Source organism: Microtus pennsylvanicus, chromosome 3 (genome assembly GCF_037038515.1).
Source record: "Microtus pennsylvanicus isolate mMicPen1 chromosome 3, mMicPen1.hap1, whole genome shotgun sequence".
Lineage (NCBI taxonomy): Eukaryota > Metazoa > Chordata > Mammalia > Rodentia > Cricetidae > Microtus > Microtus pennsylvanicus.
In genome coordinates, this window is record NC_134581.1 from 77,883,075 (window position 1) to 77,905,651 (window position 22,577).

The 22,577-nt window shown below is 47.0% G+C and overlaps 1 protein-coding gene across 2 annotated transcripts in view; it reads left to right on the forward strand.

Annotated features, from left to right (window-relative positions):
• Pou2f3 (POU class 2 homeobox 3) overlaps nucleotides 1–22,577 on the forward strand; it is an 84,782-nt gene that overhangs the window by 43,004 nt on the left and 19,201 nt on the right. The window contains exons 4-5 of one of the 2 annotated variants that reach the window (XM_075967817.1): nucleotides 18,883–19,006; nucleotides 20,412–20,516. In XM_075967817.1, coding sequence (XP_075823932.1) covers nucleotides 18,883–19,006; nucleotides 20,412–20,516 — 229 coding nt within the window. The remainder of the gene's footprint in view (nucleotides 1–18,882; nucleotides 19,007–20,411; nucleotides 20,517–22,577) is intronic. The other variant, XM_075967818.1, reaches the window with a different exon arrangement.

Sequence of the window (22,577 nt, forward strand, 5' to 3'; positions counted from 1 at the left end):
TGAATGAGACTTTCAGACTTTGCTATAGATAAGGAAACTGAGGCATAGAATTCTAAAAGGACTTGCAGTAGAGGGACATAGTGGGACTTAATCCCCTTCATTTAGTGCTGTGGTCACAGGTCGTTCAACCACTTACCCTTGCCTTCATCTTCATCACCCCACAGCCCTCTAGGCTTCTGTGGCTTGTACCTGAATTGTGTGTGGACAGTTGACCTCTTTTATCCCATGGCACAGCCCTCCCCAAACCCTCCTGACTCCTATTCCCTGAGGATCCCAGTCAGAGCTTGTTTTGCTTGTCTTTATAGACCCCTCTCCTGCCCTGGCATCTCTGTGTGCTCCCTAGATTTGGTTACACGGACTGCCACGGAAAGCTCCAGTCCAGCCCTGCAGAGGACAGTGTGGTAGCCGCAGGTCCTGGATGCACCCTGCTCAGCTCTATGCTCAGGAGCTGTGCAACCAGGGCACTGGTGAGCTCCAAGCCTCGGTTTCCCCTCTGTAAAATGGAAGGGAATAATAACATTAAACATAATGAAATGAACTCCAGGAGAAAGTGTCTGCACAAAATAAATGCTCTTCTTGGTGGGTATATTCTTAGTTTCAAATGCTGAAGCAAGATTGGTCTCCATTGCACTGCTTTTGCACCAGCCTACCTCCAATGAGCCCCTTCTTCTCAGGATTGCCCTTGGGCAGGCTCTGGAGCCCAGCTGACAATTCTGCTTAGGCCTCCCCATCTACTGGCCCTCCCCCGAGTCTCCTTACCTATGTCCATGAGCACAACCCAGCCTGTTACTAAGCAATGAGGAGAGAGAGATGGCTATCTTGAAACACACAGGCGTGCCTCACTGCACCTAAACGAGTGATTTTTGAGATATTTACATAAATCACTTTGGTAAGTGGTATCTTATTTTTTCATCACCTAGAGAGCCTGCATTAAAGAAATACTAGCCAGGTGGTCTAAGCCTATAGTCCTAGCAGTTGGGAGTTCAAGGACATTCTCAGCTATATAGCAACTTTAAGGCCAACCTGGGCTACATGAGACCCTGTCTTTTAAAAAAAAAATGGGACTGGCAAAATGGCTCATTGAGTAAAAGCTGCCAAGACTGACAATGTGAACTTCAACGCTGGGACACACATGGTAGAAAGATAATCCTCTGACCTCTGGATTTGAACTGTGGTACATGAACACTCACACACATACACACATTCATACATACTCACTCCTGAACACACACACATACATGCACATGTACAAAGTAAATACATGTAATATATTTGTTTAAGTGCTAGGTTGAATCTTTTCAGAAAACAATGCTTTTTTTTTGGGAGGGGGCGCAGTTGAACCCAAACATCAATAGGGCTTCTTAAATGTGAGTTACATAATAATCTCACTTTTCCTTACTGTGTATTTGTGTGTGTGTGTGTGTGTGTGTGTGTGCGTGTGCAATGTATGCACAAATACAATCGTCCATAGGTGCATACGGAAGCCAAAAGAGTACATTCTGTGCCCTACTCGCCACCATATTTTTTTGGGATGCACAGATTCTCAGTGAACCTGGAGCTAGGCTAGTCGATTGCAACTCTGTCTCTAATGCTCTCTATCCCTGCCTCGGAGCTGGGATTACAGGTGTATGTGATCAGGCCTGGCTTTTACCAGGGTTCTAAAATCAGGTCCTTGTGCTTGAGTAGTAAGCACTCACCCGCTGACTCCTTTCTGGAGCCCCCGTCACTGTTTTTGAGACTATCTCAAGTAGCACAGGCTAACTTCAACTTTGCTTTGTAACTGGCTTTGAACTCCTGATCTTCTGAACTCTGGGATTTATGGCTATGTGCCACCATGCCCAACTCCTAATAAGTTTGGAGGTTTGGACCCTTAATCCTACCTTACTCAGTAGGAAAGGGCATTTTCCATCAAGCCTTACAACCTCAGATCCTCATCATGGGAAGAGGGAACGGACTTCAAGTTGTTCTCTGGCCTCCAGACGTGCGCCACGGCATGTGAGTTACATATTAATCTCACTCTTTCCCTTCCTGTGTGTTTAAGTGTGTGTGTGTGCATGTGTATGTGATACATGCGGACACGCCACAGCATGCTTCCTACACGGGTAGGCAGTAGAAGGAACATGCCGATCTCTTACTCCCCTCCATCCTGGGTGCTGTGAATGGCTGCCCTCCCCTTGGGTAGCTCGCCTGTCTGCTGTCAAAGACTTTTCTCCTTTGGAGCCACGAAACTTGCTCCTTTTCCAAGGAAGGCGAGCTTATTGGGTTTATGCAAACAAACACTCTAGTCAGCTCTGGGAAATATTTCCCAACTTCACATCTTGCTGGTAGGCCCTGGAGCTGTTTGTGGAGGCACCCTAGCTCTTGGCCAAGTGGGTGTTGAGTGCTGGGGCCTGTCTCTAGGGACCCAGGGTGTGAACAGGACTCTGCCAACTCTGTGTGAGCTTGGTCATTCAGCTACTATCCCAAGTCAAAATAGCCCTCTATAAAGACCCCTTAGGAAGCCGTTTGACTTCTTTGTCTCCTGCCGTCCTGGCCATTTTAATGGAAACAACATGATGGGGATGGGGTCATTCTTGACATCTGTACCATTATGGTGGTTTGGCTTTTTATCAACTATGGACATAGGCTGGGGTTGAAACTCTAGGGTACAGAGTCACCCAGATTCCTAGGCCTAAAGTGCCAATGAGGCTGATGCCCCTGTCCTCAGTAGAGATTCATAGATCTACCTGTCCCGGCATGAGGACTTTCTTCTTCCCACCTTCCATCCTGTGCCTTGTCCTGTTGGATATTCCCAGTCTAAGATCCCATGCCTCAGTTTATGCTCTCTTCAGTGAAAGTAGAAAATAGAAAACAAAGTGAACTGTTGTAAAACTGGACATATTCCATTCTTTTTTTTTTAAAGAATAAACTATTTTATTTTTATTTATTTATTTATTATATTATGTGTATAGCATTCCTTCCACATGTGCCTGCAAGCCAGAAGGGGGTGCCAGGTCTCATTATAGATGGCTGTAAGCCACCATGTGGTTGCTGGGAATTGAACTCAGGACCTCTGGAAGAGCAGTCAGTGCTCTTAACCTCTGAGCCATCTCTCCAGCCCCACATATTTCATTCTTATAAGTCAAGATTTTGCTTGCACTGGAGCTGAAATATTTATGTTATATAATGAAATAGTGATGAAAGCGGGTGGTACTACTTTAACATCTTCCTGTGTATGCATTGTGTGTCTCTGTGTGTGTGCACGCACACACATGTATCTATGAACTCACATGAGTAGAGGTCAGAGATCAACTTTGGGTCTCATTTCTTTTGCATTGTCCACTTTAAGTTCTAGAGACGGAGTCTTGCTTTGGCTTGAAGTTCACTGAAGCTAGACTGGCTGGCCTTTGATCTCTGGGGATTTGCCTGCCTCTACCTCCCCAGTACTGGGATTATAAACAGGTGCCAAGCTTTTTTATACAGGTTCTGAGGCTTAAATCCAGGTCTCCGTGCTTGCCTGGTAAACACTTTACAGACAGAGCCATCTTTCCATCTACTTAACATTCTTATTTGGCAAAATAACCCTACCGAAATTCATCAAGAGAAAAACAATATTGCCAGTCATGAACCTTAAAAACCTGGGCGTGGGAGACTCTGGTATGCAGAACCCACATCACATCTGTGCGAGACGGCCTGTGTCAATTAGAAGAGCACACACAGCTCTTCTGGATGTGTTCAGCTCACTGCGTAAAAGGGAGCCAACCTCAGTGCTCTGGGGTGAGGTGTCAGGCCCTCTTAGCTCCAGGCCCGAGTGGGTCCCGTTTACAGCGCAGTTCGTCGGTTTTTGCGAGGAGTCAACCCCCACCACCTTCCCAGGCAAACACCCTGACTTTGGTAACCCATTCCATATATCCTGTTTCCTGCTGCTTTTCCTATGCAGGGGTTCTCAACCTTCCTAACGCTGGGACCCTTTAATATGCTTCCTCATGTTTTGGTGGCCCCAACCATAAAATTATTTTCATAACTGTAATTTTGCCACTGTTATGAATTATCATGTAAATATCTGATATGTGACCACAAGGAGGTCGCGATCCACAGATTGAGAACCACTGTGCCTATAGCTCCTATGCTCTTTCCCACAGACTTTCCCCTGTTTAGTCCTGAGCCGAATCTGGGCAGTTATTCCTATGATCAGTGCACCGTGCATACGTCTAGAAGACTTTTCCCCTTAAAATAGTTTTGTTTTTTTTTTTTTTTTTTTTTTGGTTTTTCGAGACAGGGTTTCTCTGTGGTTTTGGATCCCCTTAAAATAGTTGAAAGGAAAATGTGTCCTTTCTGTGGCATTTAAAAATACTTAATGTGTATAAATGTTATAAATGTTATGGTATGTGTTCTTTTGCAACTTGCTTTTAAATTTAAAAATATGACTAATAGATTGTTTCTTAGCAGTACACAGCTGAGTTTTGACTTTTGTTAACGACTATATTCTAATTGTTTTAATATAATTTTACATTTCTCTTCCCCCTCTATAAACTGCTGTCTCAATAGGTACAGTTAATTTCAACAATCTAAGTAGAGGGTTTCCACATGCTTCTGTATGGCGACTAGTTAACTCTCCCATCCTGGGTAGGTTCAAGCTTTTAAAATTTTTTTCTTTCTTCCTCCTGTCATCCCCGCCTCCTGCCGCTGCCCCCCCCCCAAAAGGGTTTTCCCATGTAACTTTGGCTGTTTTGGAACTTGCTCTGTAGACCAGACAGGCCTTGAAAGCACAGAGATCTTCCTGCCTCTGCCTCCTGGGTGCTGGGATTAAAGGCATGTGCCACCACCTGTCTTAAAATTTCTTTATCTTGATGTCTTTGTGGAAAACTCTATTGGATTCTGCTGCGGGTAGAGTTTTGGTGCATCCATGCTTCATCATCATCCACAAAACTGAAGGCATGGCTTGGGTGACACTGAATACCATCTTGGTGGCAGCGACCCAATGGTCTTTGGTTTTAGTGTTGAGATAGGATCTCATTGTGTAGCCTGGAACTCACTGTGTATGGAGACCAGGGTGGCCCCAAACTTAGAGCGGTGCTTCTGCCTCTGCTTTCCAAGTGCTGCAATTACAAGCCACACCCAGTTTGGTGACCCAGTTTGGTTAACCAATCTTGACAACTCTATCTTGACCCCCCAGAGTCATGTAATTCGGCATCTGTTTGGTCCCTCACCTTGGCCCCCCTGCCATACACATGTAGTAACTGTGGTTTGGCGTGACTTTTTTAGCCATGTAATCTCATGAACCTGGATTCAAATCCCAGCCCTACCACTTTGTAGGAGTTGGAGAAATCACTTAGCTTCTGAGGCCCCGTTTCCTGTATTTGAGAATTACTATGGTGGAACCCTTGCCTAATATTCATGAAGCCTTGGATTCAATTCCTAGGGCACTGTTAAAAAAAAAAGGACTTAGACAGGCCTCCCACACCTACTTGGTAAGTCACTAAGCAATGAAGCCTCATAAGTAAGCTGGGTTCTCTTGCATAGTCATTGTGCAAAACCAATAGCTTTATGTATATAGTTTTGGTAGCAACAACAAGGTTAGCTCTCCCTGAAATAGGTTTTATAGACACATAGCCTTAACCCTGGAGGGAAATGCCCAAATTATCTCCTTTCATAGGTAAGAACACTAAGGGTCAAGTTGGGTGTCTTTTGGGTGTGGCAGTTTACACCTGTAATCTTAGCACTCTGGAGGCAGAGACAGGATAATCATAGGTTCAAGGCTAGGAAGTGAAGAAGTTGAATATTCACAATGTTTCAAAATCCAAGACCTTTCTGAGTGTCAGAAGGACACCTGTAAGTGGAAGATTCCGCACTTGACCTTGAATGGTTGGTTACTGACACAGTGCCGGTGAACTAAGAAGATCCTACCAGATTGTCTTCAGTCTGTGTGTATAAGGTGCATAGGAAACAAATAGGTATTATGATAAGACTTGGGTCCCATTTCTAAGAACATTCCATTATTTTGTGCAAATATTAAAAATCTGAACAATTTCTAAATCTAGTCTGAAGCATTTCAGATAAAGGATTCTCACCTAACCTGGATGCCCCAAAGAGAGTTTCTTGACTCATGTTCTCAGCCTTTTGATAACGAGTTGGGTAGCTGCTCCCAACCTTGGAGAATTTCACTTAAAATGTCAGTGGTGGGCTGGGGTAATAGCTCCGTCAGGGAAGCATTTGCTTTACCAAAGCTTGAGGACTTGGATTTGATTCCCAGAATACGTGGAGAAAAAAAGGTTGAGTGTGTGTCGTGCACTTATAATCCTAGAGAGGGGAGGTGGAGACAGGAGGATCCCTGGGGTTAACCCACCTGGCAAGCTCCAGGCCAGAGAGAGACCCAGGACTCAAGGGGTAGCAAAGGCAAGTGTGCACTGCCTTGTTGATTCAGAGGCAGCTGTGTTACTCTGTATAGAGAAGAGAGGTGACAATAGGAACTGCAAGCCAGGTCCTTCCTCAGATGCTCAAACTTAGACGTGGTTTTATACCCAATGGGCGAGCATAGATGTGGTGTCATCTGGCTGTAATCTCAGAACTGGTGAAATGGAAGGAGGGAGATCTTGAGTTGCAGACTAACCCTGGCTGCTTAGTGAGACCCTATCTCGAAACTGTTCTAACATAGTCTGGTTTTAAATGAATGATCCAGTTTTCCCAGCCCTTAGCAATTAATGTGAGCTGGAATAGGGGGTTTTTAGAAGCAAACATACAACAGAGAAACCCTGTCTCGAAAAACTAAAAAAAAAAAAAAAAAAAAAAAAAAAGCAAACATACAAACAGTAGCAGAGAAAAACATAGTCAAGAGGAAAGAGGCAAAAGTCCCGGAAAAACAGAGATCCACCCTGCAGAAAAAAAGAAGTGTCTGGCTACATGGGGTGTGTATTGGCCAATGCAGGTCGAAGCCCTCGGAACCCCCGAGGGGATGATTGCTTTCCAAATGAGCTGGAATTATGGTTCTGAGTCATTGGCTAAATTAGCGTTCAGGTGCTCTTCAAGGGAATGTGGAAATGTATATAATTTCTCTTAGCAAGATCTCTATTCAAACAGAAACCAATAAATAGCTCCCCAGACTGAACAAGGTTTTGGAGCTTCAAGGGATAGATTTCAATAACTTTGAAAAGTCCACTTATTTAGGAAGATTTCCCATGAAACCTAGGTGTCTGCAAGGCGGTTGATTTCTAAATCAGATGATGTAGATTCTGATCACAGCCCTCCTGCTAACCAGCCTCATCTTGTGGACAAATCCCTTCTCTTCACAAATGTTACCCGTGTGCGTGTGTGTGTGTGTGTGTTCTCTCCTCATGAGTGTTGTTCCCCTCAGTAGTGTGGGAATCCCAATCCCTGCCAGCCTTTGCAGTCTCCTGGGACTATTCCGAAAGGCAGCGGACAAGATAAGGTTTGAGAGTGTATTGTAAACCTGGGGGCATGGTGGAAATTACGAGCAGGTCTACAGGTCACGTCCCGGTGACTGCTGGGAGACGGACTCTGGATGTAGTGCAAAGTGACAGGTTTCCAATTGTTTTAAACGTGTTTGTGAGTGTGTGTGTATATACAGTGAGTGCTAGGACTGAACCTAGAGCTCTTGTGCATGATAGGAAGTTTTCTACCAGCTGAGCTACGCTCCGAGCCCCTGGAAATACATTTTATCTCATTAAAGGCTCGCTGCTTTCTGTCCTGTCTCTTCCATGTGTGCCTGCTGCTTGGCCTTTTTCACACCCTGGTGGATCCCAGCCTAGACTTGTGCAATAGGGCGCTGGGTACCAGCTGCCCGTTTGTTCTCCAACACCTGTGCTCTCCTCAGCACCACCTGCCTCCTCGCTTTCTTCCCTATAAGCATGTGCTACTCCAGAGTCCACTCTGACCTCTTCACACACCCACCAGTCTGTCTTCTCTGTGATCCCTACTGCTTCTAGCCCACATGGCATCAGAATGGGACTGAAAGGGGTTCCCATTGTCACCTCTGACTTTGGACAGGCATCTTCCACTCCTCTCAAAGCCCCTCTTGCCCTCTTGCCTTTATTAACCCCTTTCATACTTCAGGGCTATGAAAAAGGAATTTCTGAAAGTCATCCCCGTCTCGTCCTCCCCCCATTCTCTCCTTCCTCCTGCCCCTCTCATTTCTTCTCCCTCTCATTCCTTCTCTTTCTCTCCCTCCATTCCTTTTTTCCCTCCATGCCTTCCTTTCTTCCTCTCTTCATATTTTACTGGAGGGAGAGGAGTATGATAACATCTCACTATGTAACTGAGCCTGGCCTCAAGCTCTCCCTGCTCTGGCCTCTGTCTCAAGTGCTGGGATTAGAGGTGTGTACCACCACACCCAGCTTCCTTCCTTTCCTTTTGTCTAACTGTCTTTCCCCTCAATGTTGTCAACTGCAGCCCTTTCTGTGCTTGCCATCTGTAGTTTTGATTGTGGGCGTTGACTTTCTCAAAGATCCCTGCACCGCTGTGTTCCTGTTGGTGTCCACTAGGTGCCTCATAGATGCGCTGAACTAAACTGCACTAGGAAGGGACCCTGATGGTGCATAAGGCTCTGAGCCGCACTTCCGGCTGGCTCATGGAAGACCACCTACTCTGCACTGCTGCTGGCGCAGACCTGGTGACATCTCACTTGATTTTGGTGGCACTGGTACATAAGAGACAAGTCTGTGTATTGTGGTATGAGCCTGTTAACCCAGCGATTGGGAAAATATAGCAGGATGATAGCCATGAATGCTGCCATGAGGCCTGCAGGCTGATCTGAAAACAAAACAAACAAAGCAGAAAAAAATGAAAGACAAGAACCTTAGTTTTACTACAAGGCTATTCTAAAAGATGAAAATTATCAGGGAAACCTACTTTGTCTAGTGCTCTGACTTTTAGGGACAAGCTTTGAAGTCACCACAAAATACCAAAGAAAATCCCATTCAGATTTATTTGTTAGTTAGTTTGCTTGTTTTGGTCTTTTGAGACAGGGTTTCTCTGTAGCTCTTGCTATCCTGGAACTTTCTCTATAGACCAGGCTGGCCCTTGAACTCAGTGCTTGCCTCTGCCTCCTGAGTGCTGTAATTAAAGTGTGTGCCATCATACCTGGCCCTATTCATTTTGAAATTTTACTTATTTTTGAAACAGACCTTTCTCAACCCAGTTTACCTTCAAACTCATGATCCTCCTGCCTTAATCCTTAGTCTCCTCTCTGATCGATTATGGACATACTGTATCATACTGTACCTCCTAACCTGGCTGAAACTTTGTTTTCAATAACCTAGCCACATAAACCTATGGAGGTTCTAGGCTACGCTTGAAACTCTGCAGGGGTGGAGAGGTGGAAGCAGGGATATTGGAGCTGCTTAAGGCCTGGTAACGAGGACGGAAAGGATGAGCGTGGAGGCCAAGGGTCCAAGTGGTCAGTATGATTGTGCCCTTCCGAGCTGGTGGCATGAGACGTGTTGTTTGTGCTCTCTGAGCTTTCGTTACCAAAGTTATAACAATATGAGATGGAGTTGGTCAGTGGTGGCGCAAGCCTTTAACCCCAGCACTTGGGAGGCAGAAGCAGGCAGATCTCTGTGAGTTTAAGACCAGCCTGGTCTACAGAGCTAGTTTTAGCTAGGACTGTTACAGAGAGAAACCCTGTCTTGAAAAAACAAAACAACAACAACAGCAAGAAAGATGATTTAGTGGGTAAAGGTACTTGCTGTCAAAACTGATGACCTGAATTCAACCCCCAAATCCCACAGAGTGAAAGGAAAAAACCAACCTCTGTAAGCTGTTTTCTGACCCTAGATGTTCTCCATGACACTGACTAGCACATTTGCATGCCTGCACGCACACACACACACACACACACACACACACACACACACACACATACACACACACACACACACACACACACATACACACACACACACACACACACATACACACACACACACACTAAATAAATAAATGCAATGAAAAATTTTAAGTCCTTTCCCTCATTAAATATTTGACAAGACACCTTTTACTGATTTCTTGTAAGAATATCTTTGTTTATTTTTGAAAATGCTATTAATTTTTAAGGTACCCGAAAACGAGTTTCTGTCCTTCTTTCTTCGTCAGAGACAGCCTGTGGAGCGCTTTATACGCATGCATTGGTGCTGTCCACATGCATGTATCCAGAGAGGCAGGATACCTACCCCCCCATCAGTTTCATTTGAAGCCCACTCGCATCTCGCCCCACCACTGTTAGCAACATTCTCAGCAAAATGCATTGGTGGCCAGTCTGAACCTTCTTCTTTTTCACCTCTGCCCTACAGCACAGGAGGGAAAAACAAATACTAAGCCCCAGACGTTGTATATAGAGTCAAGGATGCGGGATGCTGGTCCCCTTCACCTGCACCAAACCTCACCCTGAGTTGTAGCCAAGAGTTGAGTGCGTTCTATTTTTTTTTAATATTTTTGGGGTGGGGAGGGAATGAGACAGGAATTCTCCGTGTAGCTTTGGAGCCTGTCCTGGAACTTACTCTGTACACCAGGCTGGCCTCAAACTCACAGAGATCCTCCTGCCTCTGCCTCCCGGGTGCTGGGATTAAGGGAGTGCGCCACCACCGCCCCGCTAAGTGGGCTCATTTCTTGACTGATGCTAACCCTCCCTAGGGCAGCAGGGTTAGGGCTCCTTTCGGTTATTATTGGAGCCAAGGGGGGCAGCAGTGTGAGATTCAGAATGGGGAGCAGAGCCACAGAGCAGTGCAGAGGGGGAGCTGAACAGAGTGTGGGGAAGTTAGGAGCCCCGACTCGGGTGCTGGCTTGGATGCAATGCCGCCCGCGCTTCTCTTAGCAGGTTGCTTCCCCTGTCTGGGCTTCAGGAGTCATGCCCCCATGGTATTTGCATTTCCTCCCCGCTCTGATGGAGAAGGAAGAGAAGTCATACTTTCCAAACGCCTGCTGTGTAGCTGGCACACTGCACCCGATGCCTTAAAGAGCCTCAGTGACTCCATCACACACAGTGAGTCAGGATTACGGAGCTTCAGAGTCAGAAAGGCTTGGGCTGAAATTGCAACTCCATTATCTGCCAGCAGTGTGACTTTAAACAAGTTTCTTAAGAATGCCAAGCCCTCAGTCTTCTCATTTGTAAAAGGGGCCCAGTAATAACAAAAACTCTCGTGCAAGCCTATTCCTGCTCTCTTTTATATGTGATAAACTGCTTAAGTAGTTTACATCCAGCCTATTTCCCTTCTTTTATGGAGGAATAATCTTGGTCTGAAAAGACAGTGAAGCTGTGTGTGATGATCGTGCCTATAATCCCAGCACTTCAGACTTTTGCTGGAGGACTGAGCTGGAGATCGTCTGGGCTACATAATGAGACTCTGTATCAAAAGGAAGGGAGGGAGGAAAGGAAAGAAAAATAAATAAGAAAAACAAAAGCAAAAAACTGATTGTGGTGGCTGGTGTGTAATTCCAGCACCTGGGAGGCTGAGGCAGGAGAATTACTTTGAATTCCAGGTTAGCCTGGTCTACATAGAGAGATTCTGTCTTTTTTTTTTTTTTCCGAGACAGGGTTTCTCTGTGGCTTTGGAGCCTGTCCTGGCACTAGCTCTTGTAGACCAGGCTGGTCTCGAGAGAGATTCTGTCTTAAAAAAGAAAAGGAAGAAAGAGAGAAGTAGCTTAGTAGTAGATGATGGAGGGCGAGTAGTAGATGTACCTGGGTCAGGCACCCCGCGAATGGTGGATGTACTTCAGTCAGGTACCCCAGAATGGTGGATGTACCCAGGTCAGGCACCCCAGGAAAGGTAGATGTACCTGAGTCAGGTACCCTAAGAATGGTAGATGTACCTGAGTCAGGCACCCCGCGAATGGTGGATGTACTTCAGTCAGGTACCCCGGAATGGTGGATGTACCCAGGTCAGGCACCCCAGGAAAAGTCAGGCACCCCAGGAAAGGTAGATGTACCTGAGTCAGGTACTCCAAGAATGGTAGATGTACCCGAGTCAGGCACCCCAGGAATGGTGGATGTACCCCGAGTTAGGTACCCCGGGAATGGTGGATGGACCCGGGTCAGGTACTCCAGGAATAATAAATGTGCCAGAGTCAGGCACCCAGGAATAGTGGATATACCCGAGTCAGGTACCCCAGGAAAGGTGGATGTACCCGAATCAGGTACCCCAGGAAAGGTGAATGTACCTGAGTCAGGTACCCTAGGAATGGTGGATATACCTGAAGCAGGTACCCTGGTTGGTTCACAGTCTTGCCCTTGATTCCTGGATGCATTTTATTTTTAAGTAACTTCAGCTCTGATAGGAATAGCAAATTCCTCCCATGGTGAGCATCAGCCCGGGCAGTGTGAGGACATACTGCATCTGTACACTGACCTTCCCAGGCAATGCCACTGAGCTAGGAAATAGTTCTCAGTGTTGTGCTTACTTTTTCCCACCAGCTTGCCTCCTGCCTCATCTAGGAGCAAACAGCCCTCCAGACTCCAGAGCCATCCAAGAGCTCCCTGTGGTACCTCTACTTGACTGAAGACTTGGAGCGACCACTGTGTCCTCTGGTCTATCAGGTCAGCCAGCAAGAGAACCAGGAATCAAAGAGTATCAGGGTACCATAGAGAGCATCCATAGGTACTCTGTGGTGGTGTCCTAGGAGGCTGCACAGCACTCTGCTCAAAATTGCCCATGTCCTAGACCCCAGGAAACACCGGCAAGTATGTGTCTTTCCTGAGGGCCCAGCCCCATTCTATTCAGCGCCAGCACTGCGTGTCCTGTGTCCTGCCACCAGAGACCCAGAACCATGAAGAGAAGCCTCTTGCCCTTCTTGAGCAGACACAAGCAGAATACACCAGATCTTCCCTTCAGAAAGCTGCCTTTGGGGGCAGCACCTGTCAAATGGCTCTGGAAGAGCTTGTGTTCCTTAAAGACCCTAGGGCTGAGAACGAAGCTCTCGCTTAGTAGCTAGGGTGCCTGCTTAGCGTGCAGGAAACCCCAGGTGCCATCCCTGACCCCACACAAACTTGGCGCGATGGCCCACACTTTGCAATCCCAGCACTTAGGAGGTACAAGTCAAGGCCATTCTCTGTTATGTGTCCAATTCAGAGGCCAGCATTCGAAGGAGACCCTGTCTTCAAACAACAACAAATAAAAATAAAGGACCAGTGTCTGCTTGTCCATGGCTTTGTTGTGGGAAAGTTTGATTTTTCTCAGGGAGATGACCCCAGTTAGCACAAGAAAAGAAGCGGCACAGTCAAGTCAGTCTGCCATAGGGGAGACCAGAGACCAAGGACTGGATGAGGTTATTTCTGCAGGCACCTCCTGGAAGCCTCGAAGTGGGACAGGGACCTTGGGCTCTGAAAGAGAAGCCAGGAACCCTAGAGAGAAAAGATCTTCCAAGTAGAATCAGCCGTGTTGGGGGTGTGGCTCACGCTAGAACACTTGCTTAGTATGTGAGGTTCAGTCTCAGCACAATTAAAAAAAAATAGATAAATTAAAAAAAAAAGGAGGGGAGGCTACCAAAACCCAGCCTCAGCCAACACCCACCAAATGGGGTGCCTTCAGCCCTGTTCACCCGAGATGCATTCGTTACCTGCCTGCCCGATTCTCCTACTTGGAATATATTTTTAGAATGTTTTCGTGGGGTGCACCTTTGCCAGCTCTTTATAGATAAGCTACAGAAACTTTGCCTTGCTGCTCAGGAGAAGCATAGAAGGAGGAGAGAGAGAGAGAAAAAAAAAAAAGCACCACCTTGCCTGTAATTGAAGGCAGGTTAGGAGCTGTTCTGCTTTGAAACGCGCCTTCTTGTGAAATATTTTATGAAACACTTTCCACAAACGAGTTATGCAACCAGAACAACAGCTTTGATCGTTTTCATCACCAGTGATATATTCATTAGTGTTGGACTGTTTTTCCCCTGAGTGGGTTATGTGACTGTGTCCTGTGGAGGGAGCTAAGGAAAAGGACCCCAGCTCCACCGTACACCTGTCCGCAGGGGGAGGGCACAAGTATGTCGTAGGCCTGGGCACCACCTTGCCCATTCCTGGTGATTTATTTCTCAGATGTTTTCTATTTCTAGTGTCTTCTGGTAGAAGAAATAGTGGAGAGGGTCAGGAGACCATAGCCTTGAAGTTTGGGGGTAGCTGGCTGTGTATCTGTATCTGCGTCTTAAGCTCACTAGACTTGTGTGGGATGAGAAGGTTCCACATCCTCCAGGCTAAGGAAGACGCCAGTGAAGCCAGCGAGGGCTTCTACCTCTTCAGGAGGAGCATCTTCCTTCTAGAAGGAGGCTACTGCTTTCTAAAGTAGTGAAGTCAGGGAGTTCACTTGGATTAGAAAAGATAATCACTCACGATAGCTTTTTACCTCCCTGGTCACTGCCCAAGACTCATTGCAATACTTCTTCAGAGAGTCGTGGGTGGAGGAGATCCTACACTCTCAAACCTCATCTGCTAGAGTGGCTAGGATGTTCTGGGCCTGGGCCAGCGTGAGTGCACACTGTGGCGGACCCTGTCCCCAGGATTAGCTTGCCCAGGTAGAACCCAGAGAAGTCTTTCCACTCAGGTAACAGGAACTGCCAGTGAGACCCTGGAGACCAGCTTTGTGGTTCCAGTCAGGCCATGGGTTTAGTTGGATTTTCACAAGGATGGGGGAAATTGGGTTTTCATCCAATTTGCCTGCGGTTCTCACCTTAGAAGTCAATGGGATCCGACAGAAGTCTCTATCTCATCTTACAGACCCACAGCCAACACCCAGTTGGCCTGGAAAGGTTCCAGCCTTTTCCACTCTACAGCTGTGAAAAGGGATTTTTTGTGGGGATTAGTGGGGGCTTTATTTCTTAATTTCTTAGGTTCTTTAGCCCCTGAGAGTATCAAAAAAGAAACACACACAACAAAACAAAACAAAAACAAACCCACAAAAAAAAAAAAAAAACCATGCTGGAGGCAGTAGCTGTCTGTACACCAGCTTCCCATACCAGGGAAGAAAGGTTTCTCAAGAAAGGGTTTCTTTGTGTAACCCTGGCTCTCCTGGAACTGGCTCGGTGTAGATCAGGCTGGCCTTGAACTCAGGGACGTGCCTGTCTCTGCCTCCCTGCTGGGACGGGAGGTGTGCCACTATGCCTGGTTTCCTGTGTCTTTTTATTTGCTTATGGCTGTCTGCTTTGGGAACTACACTCGGCACTTCTACCCCAGGGGGTGGGGAATTGTAGGAAAATGAATGACTGAAAAGATCGGTGAATCAAAACAAGACCAATTAATCTCAGAAGAGTAACAGAGAAAGTTACCAAGAAGCCCCAACCCACAGCTTGAGAGGGTTCGACAGCCAGGTATTTTGTTTGTTGAACTGGGAGGTGCGCGTGCCCCCCCCCAAACAGGAGAGTGTGGGGGCATCGATCTAGGAGGCAGATGAAAGGGTGCCTTTTCTTTTGTGGTGGTGCTGGTTTCTGAACTTCAGCATTGCAGGAAGACCTGGCAGCGATCCTAACAGATAGCACCCAGGTTGGAGGCAAAGCGCATGCTTCTGCGCTCCGTCATAGCTTATCTCTCCCTTCCGAGCATAATGAGCCTGGAAAGGAACCCGCCACTTGCCTGTGCGCTGGAACTATGCCAGGCTGCCCGGGGTGGTTCTACCGGTGTGATTTCTCCTCCAGGTTTCCGTGCTCTCCCTCTGTCCCCCTTCCTCCATCCTGCCTCCTCAGCCTCTCTGGCACGGGGGTGCCTGATGGCAGACCGAAATTTGCTTTGGTGGTGGTGGTTTTGGTTATCTAGTCTTTAAAAACCTGCTAACAAATATTTCAATGTAGAGACTCTAAGGACTGCGATGGAAGGTGGTGTCAGCACCTCTGAGATGGAGGTACCAAGTGTGATGGGAGAGCTAAGGGGCCACTGGGAGGGGAACTCTGTAGGCCAACCCACATGCCATGCCTTTTGAGTTTTCAGAACCCCTCTGTCTGCGTAGTGCTACAAACCCATTTCTTTTCCTTCCTCCCTATTGCTTCAAGGTTCCAGAATAATCTTTCTCTGTGTGGGCAGTGATTTGCAAAGCCTGCTTGGAAAAGCCAGCTCTTTCTCCAAGCTGTCTGCCCAGGGCTTCTCTGGGGTCTCTTGGTAGTCACTGAACTACCTAGTCCACCATGTGTGCACGTGATTAGAGTTGGCTATTCCCTTTTAGAGCCAAGAGGGAGAAAACCACATAGGAACATGTAGCAGGTGGCCAATAAACCAAGTCTCCTATTGCTCAAGATCACATAGGAAGTTAGAGTCGGGGTTATGATGAGAAACAGGATCCACCTTGCCTGGTGTCCAGGGTTTTCCTCATGAATAGGTTTTGTCTTATTTTAAATAGTAAATTTATTTATTTTTAAAGATTTGCTTACTGATACATAAATGTATGTGTGTACATATGTATGTAGGTACCCTTGTAGGCCAGAAGGCGGCATTGGGTCCCCTGTAGCTGGAGGTACAGGTGAGCCTCCTGATGTGGGTGCTTGTCGTCTGGAAGAGCAACAAGTGCTCTTAACCACAGAGTTATATCTCTGGTCCCATTATTGTCTTTTAATCAAACAATATTCTTTAGATTCCCACTATGTGCCCCTTCCTCTGTCAGCCAATGAGAATCCTTTCCTTAGTGATCAAAATCCATTTTCCATAGGGATTCAGCACAGGCTCAGATGTTAATCTCAGTTTATACATTTATTTGTTTGTTTGTTTATTTATTTATTTTTGTTGTTTGTTTTCTGAGGCAGGATCTCCTATGTGACCTAGACAAACCTCATCCTGGAGATGCTCCTGCCTCATCCTCTAGCAGCCAGCATGCCCCATCTGTCTAACTCAGACTCTCAGCTTTTGCTTGGGTTAGTCACATTCCCAGTGTAGGTCGAGACAACATTCTAAGCCAGCATCTTTTATGCGCCAGAGTTTTATCGGTCAAGAAAATCAGCTGGTCTATTTCAGAAGGTCCCACCAAAGTTTCTTGAGGGGCGGTGTAGATTCTGCATTCCTCGATATATTGTATACACTCAAAGTCACTTGGCTTCCCTCCCAGTGGACTTCCTGAAATTTTGCGAGAGAGTAATTGTTTAGGAGTGTGGGGGGGGGGGCATAAGCAGTACTTCCTGCCTTTCTCAGAGATTCCTGGGAAACCCAGGAGTGGGTGGTTCTTGTGTCATGGAAGGGGGGTAGAGACTGGAAAGAACTGGAAACCACCAAAGGTTCCTCAGGCTACGGTATGGAGGGCACGTCTCTGCTCGTAGGGAGACTGCCACCCTGTCACCAAAACCATGCCGACCCAGCGGGCCTCAGCAGATGCAGTTGGCATGGGGAAGGTGGAAGGAGGGATGAGGAGACGGAGTCCCCTGACCTGCAGCTTTCAGGCTTCTGGGCCTCCCAGATGGGCATTGATACAGAAATAAAGAGCACACTTTGGAGACCAATTCAAGGATGTCGTGTGTTTTGCTCTTTTGAGGTGGGAAGTTTTAAGGATACCATTTAGAATCTTAGTCATCTCAAAGGAAATTCTGATAGTGGTGGAAAAGCAAAGGATTTATAAACATTTGCTCTAGTAAGCTTTTGTGTGTTCCTGTGTTTGTTTTGGTTGGTTGATTTTGTGTACACCCAGGCTGAGTTCAAATATGATCCTCCTGCCTCACCCTCCCAATTGCTGAGATTGCAGTGCACGCACTACACCTGGGCACTGAAGATTATTTTTTGGTTTCGGGGTTGTTTTTATAGTTTTTGTTTGTTTGTGACAGGGTCATATTGTCCTCCAAGCTAATCCTTGAGTCATGACAGCCATTGTTGTCATCAGAACAGCTGGGACTGTTTATAAGAGACCTCCTAGATCAGGCTGTTGACTGTTGATGATCCCACATAGTAGGGGTGAGAAGGGTCTTTAGACCTTCCCCCAAGATCCCTGTCATTCCCTCTGTACCTTCTGGCCAATTGTCGTAATTCTGACCCCATTATGTGTGTACAGACCACGGACAATTAACTGGAGGGGGTACTCTATGGAGGGGTGGGGAAGTCGTCATCAGTGCTGGGTAAAGATTTTCCAGTATGGCTGTTTTGGGGTCCCTTATTCTCCTGTATGTGCCCCTCCTCATGCTCTGTAAGTCCAAGGCAAGAATTCTTCTTTATTTTAAAATAATTTGTTTATTTTTATTTTATGTGCATTGGTGTCTTGCCTGTATGTATGTCTGTGTGAGGGTCTCAGATCTTAGAGTTATAGACAGTTGTGAACTGCTATGTGGGTGCTGGGAATTGAACCCAGGTCCTTTGGAAGAGCAGTCAGTGCTCTTAACCACTGAGCCATCTCTCCAGCCTTGGCAAGAATTCTTATATAAGCCCCAAAACTCACTATTTAGCCCAGACTGGCCTTAAACTCATGGCCTGCCTCGGCCTCCTAAGCACTGGCGTCACAAGAATGCACCACCATTCCTGGTTAGCTTTCTCATTACAAACTTTTAAGTTACATTTAGTGTGTGTGTGTGTGTGTGTGTGTGTGTGTGTGTGCACGCGTGTGCGTGCGTATGTGTATACATGTGCCATGGCACACATATGGAGGTCAGATCATCAGCCTTGGGAGCAAGTGCTTTACCCACTAAAAGTCATCATACCAAAAGGGTGAGCAGGTCTAAACTTTCTTTTCTTTTTAGAAGTCACTATGCTACCCTGGTTTTTCTCATTCCAAGGAGGAAAAGTACTGTGTGCTGACACAGCAGCAAGGTGGTGCTGCTGGTAGACTGGTCCGCTTTGCAGACTGGTCCTGTAGAATCAATCCTCTTGGGACCCATCCATGCCTTCAGCCCAGGGGATTCTGAGCTACCCGCTTTCTTTCCAGACTTGTCACTCATCTCCTGCTTTAGCCTTCACAGTGCTGTTTCTGTCAGCTGGGGGTGTCCAGGACTCACCTTCTCCTTCTGCCTCTATTGCAGATTAAGACAGAGGATCTGGGTGACTCTCTACAGCAGACCCTTTCCCACAGGCCATGCCACCTGAGCCAAGGGCCCACCATGATGCCTGGAAACCAAATGTCTGGGGTAGGTGCCAGCCCGTGCCATGGACCCTGCTATACTTTCTAGGTTGATGAGTCTGTCCCAGCCCCTCTGCAAAATGTTGGCTCTCTATACTTAATACCCTGTGAATTCATTCAAGGAGCCCCCATTAAAAGCAAAGGAGGCCTTTGCAGAAATGAGACGTGGTGAGGGACACAAAGGGACATGTCACTGCTTTTGCAGTACCAAAAGCTAGTCTTGACAAAAAGGATCCAATAGCTATGTTGCAACACTGAGGGCCTCCGGTGATTAATGCTGAGTAGTGACAGACCCTCTCTGTCACCAGTGGGCACACTCGGCCTCCATCAAGATTATATGACAAAGCTAAACTAGCAAGGAGGGCTCGTGTCTGGAGAGCAGTGAGCCTCAGCCCAGTAGCATAGAAGTTTCCAGGGGATCTTGTGGTTCTTCCAGAGAAGAAAGATCTACTTTCTGAGCCATTCCTGTGACTGGCATGTGTCACCTCCTTCATTCTTTGAGGTGTGTCAAGTGTGTATGCCGCAGGTCTCAGGTCTGTGGGGTCTGGAACCCCCAGATGCTGGGTTCGCCATGTGTATGTCTTGAGGCAGTGAGGGAAGCTTAGAGCGATGAACGTTCTGTTTAATATTAAAAACTAAGCCTGGGGCAGAGCTTGATGGTGCACAGCTTTAATCCCAGTACTCAGGAGACAGAGGCAGGTGAATCTCTGTGAGTTCAAGGCCAGCCTGGACTATGGAGAACACTCCAGGCCAACTAGCATTACATAATAAGAGACCCTGTCTCAAAACAAAACAACAAAGTCAGGCATGGAAGTGTATGCCTGTAACCCCAGTGCTTGCCAAGTTGAGGCAGAAGGAATAGCTGCAAATTCAAGGACCCCCTGGCCTATGCAGTGAGTTTGCAGCCTTTCTTGCTAGAGAGCGAGACCTTGTCTCTAATAAAACAACAACAAAATAACTCATAGTTTTGCCCCATCTTCTAGTACTTTCTAGAAAGACTCGGGTACAAGAAATAATTGAAGAGTGGCTTTTAGCATAATCGAGTGACATGACGGTTTAAGAAAATGTACAGTTGGGATTGCTACCACTTCTAGATAAGCCTGTGTAACATGGGTAATGCCTACTGTAGGTCCTCAGGGCACCTGCAACTGGGAGTCAGGACAAACGAAAACATTAGGACAGAGTTAAGTAACTATATGCTTCAGGGACTGCTCGGTGGGTTGCAGGAGCAGCGCCAGCAATAGTCGCAATGTCTAGCTACTGTGTGCCATGTGTTGAGGACGCATGGCAACATGAAGCAAGGATGCTGCTCTCATAACCTCCCAGAGTTTGCAATCCCAGGCACTACAGGAGCTGTAGGTCAACAGGCTTCAGGTTCCCCGACTGTATAACATCTGTGCATCTATAACATCTGTGCATCTCCCCACCTACAGGACATGGCTTCTCTCCATCCACTCCAGCAGCTTGTGCTAGTCCCTGGCCACTTACAGTCTGTATCTCAGTTCCTGCTTTCCCAGACCCCACCTGGACAGCAAGGTAAGCACCCTGGGCTTTGTACAGTCATAGCCCGAGTCTAGAAAGGACTGTTGCTGCTTACTGGGCATGGGGGGTAGGTAGAGAAATTGCTCACCCCTCTGGTATGAAAACTAACTTGGGGCTGGGAATAGCTCTCATCTGAGAGAAAGTTTACCTAGCATCCAGGACGCCCTGGGTTTGAGCTCCAGCATTACATAAAACCAAATCTAGTGGCACCTTTAATCCCAGCACACATGTAAGTGGAGGCAGGAGGCTGATCCTTGGCTCTACAGCAAGTTTGAAGACAGCCTGAGCTATATGAAATCCTGTCTGAAAAAGACCAGCTTTCCTGCCTGGGACCTAGGAAGGGGTTCCTACGGGTGGGTACGGGGGCTCCAGATTCTTTATCTTCCTTGTTTTACCTCTCTGCTCTGGCTCTTGCTGAGACTTCATTTTCATAGGAACCGACTCTAAAGGTGCAGGATGGTGTGCGTGGGGGTGGGGTGGAGGTGACACAAGGAAGAAGCAGCTAGCTCCCAGGGATTCCTTTGGAAGTCTGGCTTGCTTTGAGCCTTTCCCCTCCCATTGGCCTGGCTATGATTCTGTCTGGATGGAACAGCAGTGCCTCCCACAGGCTACGGAAAATAGGTCTGGTTGTCTTTGGCAGGGAAATTACTCCCGAGCTCTGAGCAAACACATCAGAGCTTTAATAACACTAAGTATCATTGCTTAACATGCCCGGGAGTCTGTTGAGTTGTTTTCCTGGCTTATTCCTCAGAGTAAACTTGTGCTATTGATAGCCCTATTGCATGCTGGTGGACCTACTAGAAAGTTCCAAAAGAGTCTAAGACCCATGTTCTAGATGACCGCACTTGTCTTTCCACTCACCACTGCCAAACAGGGCTGAAAATGCTATCGGAAGTATAAGCTCTCCATAGCTCATACTCTAGAGGAGAATTTGGAAGTCCAGGTAACTGTTCTCCACTCCGGTTACCTGCCTAAGACACAGGCCCTATGCTTAGCTTGCCAGGCATCTCAGACTAGCGCTAGGATGAACGGGAACACATCTGAGTGTTTATTTTGGCTAACTGACACCCATCATACTCCTGGACTAGGAAAGAGAAGATAAGCATTGGTTCAGTTTATTTCTAGATGACTCCAAGTGACGCGAACATGGCCTAGGTACAGAATTCACAGGCATTGGCATATCATATACAATGGAGGGGACAGAAAAACAGGCTAAATCTGAAGTCAGAGAAACTCTTAAAAAAAAATACTGGCTATGCTTCTCTAGAAAACTTACATAATCTCTACAAGTTTGTTTCTTCTGCTACAAAAATAAGAAAATAAAGCTCTGCACCCCAAAGTTATTATTGATGGGTACTTAGGCAGAATGCAGTGTAAGCAAATTAATACTCCAGCTTCCTCATTCCTAGACCAAGGTTCCTCCAAGACCTCTCTTACCTTTTGACCTTTGGGGTAGAAAGGTCAGCTCTAGCAAATGTGGTACCTCGGTGACCCAGAACCGTCTGGGGACAGCAGATATGCCTAGGAGCTCCTCTATGCTGAGTGGCAGAGATGGCCTGCTCCTACTGTCGGTCTTGCTGCTCTGGGCCCTCCCCTCCCCCTGCTAGGAGGGAGAACTGCTGACTCTGGCCATCTGAAGACAAGAGCTACTGATTACAGTCATCAGGCGGGCAGAGCCTTTTCTTGGCAGTTTTCCTGAAGATGGAGGAAGAGGGAGGTCCCTAGGCAAGGTAACATGTAGGTAGAGTCTACAGGGCCCAAAGGGAGTTTGAAGTCCCCAGCATCTGGCCTTCCCTTTGCTCTCAGGCCTCTTTCCAATGAATTTAATGAATTTAAGGGCACTGGGTCACTAAGAGCCTCTAACCAATGACCCAGTGCCCTTCTGAGCAATATGGCACCAGCTGCTTGCTCTGCTCTTACAGATCTGGTGGGCCTAAACATCCCAGCTGCTTTCCCTTGCAGACAGTTTGAAACACTCTGGTCCCCCAGGGCTCTGTAGTCATTCCTGTGTCCTTGCCCCTCTGGGCAGATTCCAGGGAGACTGTCCTGACCCTC